At 41.3% G+C, this 13,163-nt stretch overlaps 1 protein-coding gene across 6 annotated transcripts in view; it reads right to left on the bottom strand.

The window, feature by feature from the left end:
* XYLB (xylulokinase) overlaps positions 1–13,163 on the bottom strand; it is a 168,445-nt gene that overhangs the window by 15,964 nt on the left and 139,318 nt on the right. For all 6 annotated transcript variants that reach the window (XM_038392483.2, XM_043509698.1, XM_043509696.1 and 3 more), the window contains one exon: positions 4,291–4,349. In XM_038392483.2, the coding sequence (XP_038248411.1) occupies positions 4,291–4,349 (59 nt within the window). The remainder of the gene's footprint in view (positions 1–4,290; positions 4,350–13,163) is intronic.

Here is a 13,163-nt window from a genome sequence, read left to right as displayed (position 1 = left end):
GGAAAAACAACTGAAGACAGTTGGCAGTTTTTCAAAGAGACATTATTAAGGGCAGAAGAGTAAACTATCCCACTGTGTAGAAAAGATGGGAAGTATTGAAAGAGACCACCCTGGCTTAACCAGGAGAGCTTCAATGATCTAAAAATCAAAAAAAAAAAAAGAATCCTACAAAAAGTGGAAACTAGATCAAATTACAAAGTGAATATAAACAAATAACACAAGTATGTAGGGACAAAATTAGAAAGGCCAAGGCACAAAACAAGATCAAACTAGCTAGAGATATAAAGGGTAACAAGAAAACATTCTTCAAAATACATTAGAAGCAAGAAGACGACCAAGGACAAGGTAGGCCTGTTACTCAATGAGAAGGGAAAAACAATAACAGAAAATGTGGAAATGGCAGAGGTGCTTAATGACTTCTTTACTTCAGTTTTCACCAAGAAGGTTGGTGGTGATTGGACATCTAACATAGTGAATGCCAGTGAAAATGAGGTAGGATCAGAGGCTAAAATAGGGAAAGAACAAGTTAAAAACTACTTAGACAAGTTAGATGTCTTCAAGTCACCAGGGCCTGATGAAATGCATCCTAGAATACTCAAAGAGCTGATTGAGGAGATATCTGAGCCATTCACGATTATCTTTGAAAAGTCATGGAAGACAGGAGAGATTCCAGAAGACTGGAAAAGGGCAAATATAGTGCCAATCTATAAAAAGGGAAATAAGGACAACCCAGAAAATTATAGATCGGTCAGCTTAACTTCTGTACCTGGAAAGATAATGGAACAAATAATTAAGCAATCAATTTGCAAACATCTAGAAGATAAAGTGATAAGTAATAGTCAGCATGGATTTGTCAAGAACAAATCGTGTCAAACCAACCTGATAGGTTTCTTTGACAGGGTAACAAGCAGTGTGGATGGGGGGGGGGGGGGGGGGGGGGGGGGGGGGAGAAGCAGAAGACGTGGTGAATCTTGACTTTAGTAAGGATTTTCATACTGTTTCACATAACCTTCCCATAACAAACTAGGGAAATTCAACCTATGTGAAGCTACTATAAGGTGGGTACATAACTAGGTGGAAAACCATTCCCAGAGAGTAATCATCTGTGGTTCACAGTCATGCTGGAAGGGCATAATGAGTGCGGTTCCTCAATAAGGGCAAATGCAAAGTACTCCACTTAAGAAGGAACAATCAGTTGCACACATACATAATGGGAAACGACTGCCTAGGAAGGAGTACTGCGGAAAGTGACCTGGGGTCATAATGGATCACAAGCTAAATGTGAGTCAGAATAACACTGTTGCAAAAAAGTTACAGAAAAGGGCAACAGAAATTATTAGGGGTATGGAACAACTTCCATATCAAGAGAGATTAAAAAACTAAGACTATTCAGTTTGTAAAAGAGATAACAAAGGGGGGAATATGATAGAGGTCTATAAAACCCTGAATGGTGTGCAGAAAGTGAATAAGGAAATATTATTTATTCCTTCACATAACACAAGAACCAGGGGTCACCCAATGAAATTAATAGGCAGCAGGCTTCAAACAAAACAAACAGTCAACCCATGGAAGGTGACCAGATGTTCCTATTTTATAGTGACAGTCCCGATATTTGGGGCTTTTTCTTATATAGGTGCCCATTACCCCCACCCCCATCCCGATTTTTCACACTTGCTGTCTCGTCACCCTACATGGAACTCATTGCCAAGGAATGTTGTGAAGCCCAAAATTGTTACTGAATTAAAAAAAGAATGAGATAAATTCATGGAGGGTAGGTCCATCAATGGCTATTAGCCAAGATGGTCAGGGATGCAATCCCATGCTCTGTCCCTAGGCCTCTAACTTCCAGATGGTGAGACTGGACGACAAGGGATGGATCACTTGAGGATTGCCTGGTTCTGTTCATTCTCTTTGAAGCATCTGGCATTGGCCACTGCCAGAAGACAGGATACTGGGATAGATGAACCCCTGGTGTGACCCAGTATGGCCATTCTTATGTTCTTCACAGATATTCCTGAGTGTTTAAAATAACCTTTGGTATGTATAAAATGAGGGACTGTAAATACAGTTTATTAAGTGGCAGTTTTCTATAGCCCCAGAATGAATTATCCAAAAGCGATGGCAATAACTTGAAAACACTTGTTTCCCGAGGTTTTGATTAAATTTTAAAGAATCCAATTAACCAGTGATTAAATTAAAGGAATGGCACTATATTGATCATATTATTTTAAGACACTTCTAACAAGTTTTAACAGCAGCTTTATTATACTTAACCAACAAGTTCTATAACTTTATTTCCCCCTCTCTAAGTTTGTTTCACTGTGTATAATGTATAAATGTATTGTGAAAAACATCCAGCTCCTTGCCTAGATGTAACAGTGAAGAGGTTCTACAAATGGCTCCAGGGTGTATATATAACTTTAGAAACTAAGGTTTCACTCCCGCTAAACGTACTGGCCCAAGTTTAATCCTGGTGTTGCCTTAGTGGAATTACACAAGCACGGATCAATCTGGCCTATAGTTTTTAATCTTCCTTATGTCAAGTTGTTGACTAGAATAACCAAAGCTGATACAACAACAAGCAACATCTGTCAATTATTTCTCTTGTTCCAATCCACTTTAAATCCTATTGTCATACAAAACTGAGAAAAGGGATTCTGGATGACTTGGGAAATATGGAGTCTTTCACTTCTAAGTCAAGAGCTCAAGTCTGGATCAATTCCATAATGACCAAGTCTGTGAGGGGGCGTACAAACCTCACACCAGGCAAAACTGCCTATACAACAACTTTGGGCTCAGGCAGCCTTGCCTCACCACCGCTGGGTGGCATGCTAATCTTCCAGAAGCCCAGTTCAGAAGGTCCCAGCCCTGGGAGGTAGAGAGACTGCTCTTCACTGGCTCCCAGGAAGGGAGGATGAAGCTGGCAGAGGCTTCCTGCAAACATTGTGCAATAGCTCTGAGGACACTGAAAAGAGGGAGGCCAGGGACACGTTTGGACTATTGCTGTATTGTGCTTTTCCTTTGTTACCTTTCCTCTGAGGCCTGGAAGGGGTTGGGGAAGAAGGCCTAGAGGCAGATTGCAGTATGTAGAAGCCCAGGGAAGAAGCAGGAGGTCTGAAGAAGCAGATCTCAATAGCCTGCTACAGGGGCCCTAGGCTGAAACCCAGGATAGAAGGAAGGATTTGGTTGTCCTATAGGCCACCAGCAAAAGGACTGGTGAAAGCCCCAGACAAGGGTCATGAGGTCTAGTGAGCCTAGAGTCAGGCTGGAGCCTTGGCACAAGGTTACCAGACTATATTTGGACAGGACTCTCACTTACCTCGAAAGTGGTGAGATTAAATCATGGCCTGGCCAGAGAGTTGAGTCACAAGACAAAGGTGGCACCCAGCAGACCCCAATAGTGTGTCACCAAATTGACAGCAAGGAAAACCCTAACACTGTCGCACCAAACCACAAGGCGGCACATTGGCTGGTGAGTCATTTTGTCACAAAGACCTTTGTACTCTCAAAGCTGTTCTGGTGTTAGTGTGAAATAAATTAGCAAGATCAGTCCACTTCCTACTGGACAACTGTCCTTATCACAAATACTACCACCATTAGTACCACTAGCACTAATTATCAATCTCAGGAGAGAGGTTGATGACTAAATGGGCCAGGGAAACTAAACTACTTTCTCATCACCTAGAGGTTGTCCCTTCACAATGGGACTGAGGTGCATTGGTGGGGCAGCATGCTATAGATTGCACTGATACTGCCTATGCTGTATGTGTCCTGTGGGTGAATAGAGGACTTCCACCTCCAGCACTCCCATAGGCATTATGGCTGAGATTTTCAAAAGCGTTCAGCATTGGCCTAACTTTGTTCTCTTTGACATTAATGGTCCAACGTTGAGCATTTTTTAAAACCTCACTTTAAATGCACTCTTACCAACAAATTTGGTTTGGTTGCTGAAATGATGTGACTTAAGTTATGAGCATAACTCATATGGAGGTCATCAGCATTTCAGATACTTTCACAAAACTAGTAAATTATAAATACTCTTCAGAGAACTCAACTTGAAATTAGCATTGGATTAACCTGTAAAACATGGGGAGAAATTATTGTAATTTTGTTAATATGCTCCATACAATATCTCAAAATTTGAAAAATAATTCTTAAAATCTCAAATATTCTCAATCTTATGTGCAGCTATAGAGGCGGCAGACTCAGCACACAATATAAAACTCTACTGCCAAAGCTGTTAATATTCAGTCCAATGTAATTTTCTTAACAAACTCAGTCTGCACTTACCTGTAATATCTCTTTATTATATGATGCTCCACCAGTGGCCAAAATCCTTGTTCTTGGCACTACAACACAATAGAAAGGTCAGTTAAATAAGTGTCATCAAGATATATGCTATTTAATTGAGCAATTAGAGCACGCAAGTGGGACTAAGACGACATGGTAGACTCCAACGAGAGACTGCTGAATTGGAATTAATTTGCAAACTGGATACAATTAACTTAGGCTTGAATAGAGACTGGGAATGGATGAGTCATTACACAAAGTAAAACTATTTCCCCATGGTATTTCTCCCTCCCACCCCACCCCCCACTGTTCCTCTGATATTCTTGTTAACTGCTGGAATTAGCCTACCTTGCTTGTCACCATGAAAGGTTTTCCTCCTTTCCCCCCCCCGCTGCTGGTGATGGCTTATCTTAAGTGATCACTCTCCTTACAGTGTGTATGATAAACCCATTGTTTCATGTTCTCTGTGTGTGTGTGTATATAAATCTCTCCTCTGTTTTTTCCACCAAATGCATCCGATGAAGTGAGCTGTAGCTCATGAAAGCTTATGCTCTAATAAATTTGTCTCTAAGGTGCCACAAGTACTCCTTTTCTTTTTGCGAATACAGACTAACACGGCTGCTACTCTGAAACCTACTATAGTGTTTGGTACTGTTAAATGCTATAATGCTGAAGACCCCTCTCAAAGTGATATTTCACTGATTACATCTATATACATCAGCCTCAATTTGGCCTGAGCTGAAGACAAAACACAATGGAAAAAGTGATCAAACAGCTCTGGAGGCTACAAACCACTCTTTATATTCTACCTTTTAGAGAATCTGTAGACAAAGCCCTGAACATAAAAAACAACAACAACAAAATGAAGATGTAGATTGCATAGGGTTCTCATACAATTCCTGAGCCTACAGTGACTTGCTCAGGTAGAGACTTTGACACAGCCAAAGCACTACAAAGAGAACCTCACTTTACCAATACATTAATCTTATTTTCCTTTTTGGTGTATATTCAGTGATGCACAAATTAAGTTTTAAAAGCCATTAAGATCTCAGTCAATGTCAGTAAACAAATCAACCAAATGGCAGAGTGATTCCTCAGAGGAAACAAGTTTCAATTATACCTACATAGAGTGACAGATCCCTGCCAAGATTATCAAAACAATGTAATGCTGAAACAAGTGAAAAATAACCAATAAATCACTGTGCTTGGAAACAAATCTGAACTCTTTATGGTTTGCCTATTAGTTAAATTTCTCTTTTGCTACACCTTCGGCATGATATTCTCAAAAAAGCATCACATCCAAGATAAAAGAAAAGGAGTACTTGTGGCACCTTAGAGACTAACAAATTTATTAGAGCATAAGCTTTCGTGAGCTGTAGCTGTAGCTCACGAAAGCTTATGCTCTAATAAATTTGTTAGTCTCTAAAGTGCCACAAGTACTCCTTTTCTTTTTGCGAATACAGACTAACACGGCTGCTACTCTGAAACCTGTCATCCAAGATAAAAGTACCGCATTTGAAAGTCATCCTGCAAAACAGACAGAAGTGAAAAACAGAAATAAGTTTACCTCACTTTGGTCACATGACAGCAACCAATTCAAAGAATGAGACTGGCTTCTGCCTTCAGCCACATGGGGAATGCATCATACAATGCCACTATATTAAGGTCATGGAAGAACAATGTAGAAAATAAAGATAAGGGCAAATAGGAGTCCAAATGAAAATTACAACCACTTCTTGGGTAAATTGCTTCTTTCAACTACTTCTACCCATGCACACTCCAGCCCTTTGTCCTTCTCTATGCTTTTGTTATGCAAGCATCCAGCTTTGGATCACTGTCATAATATAGGAATATGTTGCTGTATATTTTAATTGACCAAGGTAAACATTGGGCTACAAATTGCTTGTTTTGTGCATTATCCAGATTTGTATTAAGTAATGTCAGTGTCTATACAGAAGACAATTCTTCTGTGTTGGCTCAGGGTCTCCTGGCCATCATGACTCATCGCTGAGTTACCTCTGAGCCGGAGCCTTCTCAAATGCAATGAGTCATCAATTACCCGCAGGGTTCAGCCAATCCACAGGTGAGGTTCCATCCTTGTGATCCCAAGGCAGGTATATAGGCTCCCGAGGGAAACAAACAGTCTCTCCAGTATGCTCGTCACTAACTGGCCAGGAACACTCCCCCTGCCAGTAGTTTCAACAGACTACCTTTGCTCCTGCTCCTGCCCATGTCTGTTCCTACTCCAGCCAGACCCTATTCCAGCTTTCATCTGCTTCTGCCTCACCTGACCACTCTGACCATTTCAGCAAACTGCCCTTTTCATGCTTGCTGAGATGGAAACCTCTGTCACATCAGCTACTGAAATGTTGGAGTTAATTCAGTGCCTCCAGAGTCAACGTGCCCAGCTCCAACTGGAGAACACCCTCTCTGCTCACAGATCCCGACAACCTCAGTACCCACAGTGTGGCCAGATGCAGTACCTTTAGAACAAGGCCTGAAAGTCCTGCCACCAGGGAAGTTGGATGGGAACCATCAGAAGTTCTGCAGGTTCCTCAACCAGTGCCATCTGTTTTTCCTGATGTACACCAAGATGTAACCCCCTGATCAGGACAAAGTGGGGCTTGTTATCAGTTTATAGACTGGGGAAGCTCTAGACTGCACCTTGCCTCTCCTAGAACAGTCAAGCCAGGTCCTTGGCAATTTTGACAGTTCCTCCATGCCTTCTCACTCATATTCAATGGTCCAAATCGTGCTCATACCGCCAGCGCTGCCTTGCAGTTTCTTAAACAAGGCCGTTGGTCATCTTGGCATATGCCACCCATATTCAACGTTTGCTCACTGACATGGAATAAACAAGGAAGCACAGATCTATCATTCCTGTCAGGGTCTAATAGATTATATAAAAATGAGTTGGGCTGGGTAGACCCCCCTCACACCCCCATGGTCCTGAACTCAGATACTGACCTATGCATAGAGACTGAGAACCAACTGTTCAAATTGTGCCAAAGGAAAAAAAATAGTATATGTTCTACCCCAATCTAGTCTGGTCCCATTCCAGCCACTACCACAGCCAGTCCCAGTGTGACAGCCTGTGAAGATCAAAGTGATGCAAAGACACCTAATGGACTGGGAGAAGGAATTTCGGCGACATAACAGCCTTTACCTATACTGTGGTGGGCAAGGCTATCTTGCCACTAAATGCTCCCTCAAATCCAGACCTGTGGCAGATCAGAGTAACAACCAGATACAGCCCCTTTAGAAGGGTCACAGCTGGACATAATCACCAGATTGGGTGCTCCAAGCCAACCCCCTCTTCTAACAAAATTTATTTCAACAGCTGTGGACTATCATCATCCCCACCTGCAAGTCTTGCTCCATCTCTGTGTCCTGTCTACACATGAGGTGAACTGCTCCCAATTTTTACTTGTGGATTCTGAAGTCTCCAGTAATTTTATAGATGTTGGATTTGATAAGACTAACCAACTTCTGGTACAAAGAAAGCACACCCTAGACCTGGTGTAATTGATTGATACTGTTCTCTGGTCCTGTTACCAATGAATCTATGCCCCTTTGGTTTGAAATCCAAAACCTCCAAGAAACCCTGTAATTTAACTTGATCAACTCACTCTACTTCCACATAATACTTGGCATCCCCTGGCTCTTGGTCCATGATCCAAATATCTTTTGGAAGATTCGAGGTACAGTGTAAGTTGGGCTACTGCCAGCAGTGATGTTTAGCCAAGTCAGGCACCAAGGAAACAAGAAATAGTGTGGGGAAGGCCACTGCCTTCTGTGTCCAGCAAATTCAAGGAGGTAACAATTTACCAATCCCTGCAAAATATTGAGATTTTGCCAATGTGTTTGACAAATGAAATGCTGATATCCTACCCCACCTCAGTCCTGCGTCTGCCTCAATGATTTACAGCCCAGGGCCAAAATTCCATTTGAATGGATTTATCCCTTGTCAAACCAGAATTCCAAGCCCTACAGGAATACCTTAATGAGAACCTGGCAAAAAACGTTACCTATCTTTTGTCAATGTATAGGTGAACAATGATTTATTGTCTCTTGTGAAGTCTTTCCTGCTTCAATCCATTTGCGGTATTACTGTTGTTAACCACTATACACCTGGCCCCCCAACTCAAACTTCACAGTCAAGAATGGGGTTCTCCTGTTAAAAGATCGGATCTATGTCCCCAGTGGCCAACCACATATAGCTCTACTCCAGCTATGTCACTACTCATCCTTGGCTGGCCATTTCAGTCACTGGAAAATGATTATGTTAGCCTCTTGTAATTTCTAATAGCCAAAAGTACATCAGTCTGAAGTCTTACATTAACTCCTGCAACATGTGTGCTTTGACAAAAGCCTCATGAGCCAAAACTCTGGGCACTATGGTTTCACTGATGGCTCTATCCCAACGCTGGTCATCTCTGTGGACTTTATTATTGATCACTCCAATTTCCAAGGCCATGTGGCCACAATAGTTATCACTGATCTCCTCATAATAATGTCTTTTTTTGTGCCCTGCAGGAAAATCTCTACTGCAGAGGTGAAAGCCCAACTATTTTTAATCACATCTTCAAGCTCCATGGTTTACCATTGGACTTTACATCTAACCAAGAATCACAGTTCATTTCCCATTGTTGGCAGGAACTGTTCAAGCTCTTGGATGTTAATTTATGAGCCTCCTCAGCCTATGGGAAGGCAGAACAAGTAAACCAAATTCTGGAGCATCATCTCTGCTGTTTTATCAGTTACCATGAGAATGACTGGGTGCCCCTTCTTCACTTTGCCAAGTTTACATACAATAATTCTGACCACAAATCAATCCACCAGAGTCCTTTTTACACCAACTATGGTTTCCATCCTTGGTTTCACCTGTCCATACTACCAGTTTCTCACATTCCGACAGCCTCTAAGCACCAGCACCACAACCATGAAAAATTAAAAACCCACCTCAGACTCCACCCCGACTCCACCAATGTACAAACAATACACGGACCTCAGTTGTCAGGATACCCCTCACATTGTGGTCTGGGATAAGGCATGGATCTCAAAACAAAACACCTTGTGCCCAGCCCTCAAGGAAGTTAGGACACCAATATCTCAGCCCATTCCAGGTCATCCAATAGAATAAGCTGGTGGCTTTCAAATTCCAGCTACCCAAGATGACAAAGGCTCTCATAAATTCCATATTCCTGTGCTGAAAAAGTGCAACTCCTTTTCTGGATGGATGAAGCCACCTCCTCCCCCGTCATGGTCCAGTGGCAGGAAGAATGCCTGGTGAAGCAGATCCTGAACTCCAATATTCTCCAAGGGAAGCTCCTATTCCTCACTGATTGGGAGGTCTATGGTTCAGTTGATCGCTCCAGAAAGCCAGCCAACAACATACATGCTCAACCTACTTTTGGAATTCCATTGGTCACACCCCAACAAACCGGGCCCCACAATGCCTGGTATGTATCTTTTGAGGGTGTGTGATGGGATGACTCATCCCTAAGATATCTCTGAGCCTGCTTAAGTGCAATGAGTCATCAATTACCTGCAGGCTTCAATAAATACACAGGGGAGGTCCCACTCAGGTGTTCCCAAGTCACCTATATAGGTTCCTAAGTAAAGCAGCCTCTCCAGATGACTCAGGACCACCAACTGGCCAGGAACAATCCCCATGACAGTAGTTTCAACAGACTACCCTTGCTTCTATTCCAGTCTGCTCCTGCGTCTGCTCTAGCCGTTGACTGTTTCCATTCCAGCCAGCCCCTATTGTAGCCTGCATCTGCTCCTGCCTTAGCCAGCCACCCTGTGACTCTGACACTCTGTATAGAGAGCTGGTGACTGAGAGTGAAGATTACACCTTTGCAATTACCTCTTGCAATATGAAATTAACACAAACTTCTCCTCCTTTTGTATCAGAGGACCTATTTCATTTGCAGAGACTGATAGATCTGACTGGGATTCAGCCATTAAAGGAAAATACACTTCCAATAGTAATCCATTCTATCAGTGACTTGGTAGAACATTATAAGGACCTTTGGTTCTTGAATAATTCAGTAGTTCAGAAGTAAAGCAGATTGACACATTTCCAATGAAATGTTTTTAAAATAAAAAATGTTCTTTCAAAAATATTTTAAGTGGATGTTAATTATTTTTCTTTTTCCACTTATTTCATACCTTTTATGCCTTTTCATATTTTTGTGATTCCTTCCCCTTCCCCCCCCCCCACACTATTGATATTTTTGGCTTACCAAAAACCTCCTGTGAAAACAGTTCATATCTAAATGGTTTTCAACAATTTTTGATTTTGGTAAGCCAAAATGTAATTGTTTTTGAAGTAAAATGTCAATAAAATATTGTGAAATTTTAAAAAAGTAAGTAAGAAAGAAAAATGGTTGTTTCGAATACTTCAAAATAAAAACCGAACCAACATTTTGAAATTTTTGCAGAAACTACTTTTGGATTTTTAGACCTCTCTATTTCAAAGAGTTCTCTCAGGTCTCCTTGCTCTATAGTTGATCTATAGACTCTAAACCAATGTAATGTATGGAGTGAACTTTAGAGAGCATGTGGCACTTATCAGAATGTTTCTAGTAGTTGACAGCCTGGTAAATTCTAGGTGTCTCCAACAAAGTCTGATCTACTTGTCTATCTATATTGCAGCAAGATGGATCAAAGTAAAATCTGCTTGGCTGCTTTTGTGGAGGCAGATCTGTATATGGAGGCAAAGACTACCCTTCTTGGGTTTCAGCAAGTTATTCTCATTGAGGAGGTAAAGGTTTCAAGAGAATGGGTCTGAAAAAGCCTGAGTTTGATGACTTTTAGGTTATGGTCCATCTTTTCTCTCACTCTCTCTTCTGAAGGTGAGGTGGCTGGGATGTTTTTCATTTTAAAGATTGTCCTTTTTTTTATTTGTACAAACTGTGTGTTTTAGTGAATGATATGCATGTAATTGGGTACATGTTATAAACAAACAACCACCCAATCATTTATGTACAAAGAGACACAAAGACATCATTCATCCATCATCATCAACTGTTTCTAGCTGACTGTGGTTGAAATTGTCAGGGGCTGCCATCTGTCCCTTATGGCAGTGCACAAAAGGTACTTAAATGCAGTGCTGCTGAAATAACCTAACAACTGTAACAAACATAATTCATGGATTAAATCTTTTGACAGTTCATGGAATTGGTTTAAACATCTTTTTAATTAAAGCCCCATCTACAGTACACAAACACTGATGTGAAGAACTGTAGCTTTTTAGAGGGTTGATACACAATATTTTCTCCTACTGTGTGCGTGCTAGCACTGCTAGGTGTAATGTAAGATCTATGAAAAGAAGGACTCCTGCAGGGTACATATCTGCTACACATATCTTATCTGCTGTAAGAAACATATTGGCTTTGTTTTAATATTGGTTAAAACAGTAATGCCTGTAGAAAAAAGAAAGAAAGAAAGAAGCAAAGATAGCATCAGTTTACTGGTGCAATAGATAGGAGTGACACATTTTCCTATACAAGTTCTGTCTGCGTCTATCTACTTTGAATGGAATCCTACTCTGCCTGAGGAATGCCCTCTTGGATCTCAGACCTCTAGCCATCATCTCTGAGGGCAGGGACCTATGTCCCTTCTCTCTGCAGACTGTTGTTTTAGGCCGCAGTCCCCTTACTGTCACTGTGATTCTCTCCAAGCAGGTCTGACTAAGCATCTAGCCTCTACACTTTGCTTTGTGTCCAAGGGTTAAGACCAGGGAATGCCAGTGACTACAAGTAACCCAAACAGCTTTTTCAAAGCCGAGTACATTTAAGGACAAAAGCATACAGCGAAAAAAACATAGAACAAAAAACAAATGTCAAAACACATACTAAATGTGCCAGAAGTCACTCATTTTCCACAGACGGGAGTCTGGCAGGCTGAAGTCCTTCCAGCCCTCCAGCAGATTTGGGACCAAAGAGCAGGTCCTTTTATTGAATCAAATATAAGGCTTCTCTGTCAGGATAAACTCAGCCTTTTAAAATAGAACTCTTGCTTTGTCACCCAGCTTCCTAAAAACAGGTAAAGCCAGTCACAGCTCCTTCTTCCCCAGAGGTCAAGCCTCAAAAGGCTGGGTATCTGCATAACCAGCTTTGGGATTTTGCATTAATTATCTTCTAGTGATTCCAGATTCCACAGGAAATCCTCCAGTGAGCCAGAAACATATAAATATGTACAACATGTATTGATACAAAAGGCCGTGAATACTCTAAAGGCTCACATTTTTCTGGCCCATTTGAATACAATGGTCTTTGAAGTGCTCATGCTTTCAAAGCTGGCTCAAACATTCATATAACATTCCTAATATTAAATACAATAAATAGTCTCAAGATAGGCCTGTGTTCATTATATCTGTCACAGTGAGCAGATCATTGAATTAACTATTACAAATACGTACTATGGGCCTAATCCAAAGACCACTGAAGTCTATGGAAAGACTCCCATTGACTTCAGTAGTCTGGATATCAGGTCCTATTTCAATCGTGGCACAATAATGTGTCCAAATCTGTCCTAATTATGCTCATAAGATCTCAATGAAGTCAGAGGGCAGAATTTGATCCAACATTTTTAAGTTTAAAACCAATTTCAATCCCTGAATATAAATGTCACAGTTAGGCTTAGATTCAGTTTGCGCCCCAAATTCCACACCCACAGTGTCATTTGAAACTCTGGAGAAGACAGTTTCCTTTCCTTAGTCCAAGTAGCTCCGCGTATCTACACATTCTAAAAAGTTTTATGGAGTTGGAACTTTCTTCTCCTTCATGGCTCGGCCCCTAAATAAAATAGCATGATGAAACAAGCATTCAAGATGCAACATCACCTCATTCCAGCAACAAATG

Source organism: Dermochelys coriacea, chromosome 2 (genome assembly GCF_009764565.3).
Source record: "Dermochelys coriacea isolate rDerCor1 chromosome 2, rDerCor1.pri.v4, whole genome shotgun sequence".
Taxonomy (NCBI): domain Eukaryota; kingdom Metazoa; phylum Chordata; order Testudines; family Dermochelyidae; genus Dermochelys; species Dermochelys coriacea.
The sequence above is the reverse complement of the archived record's forward strand: the minus strand, read 5'-3'. Positions and strand labels throughout refer to the sequence as shown.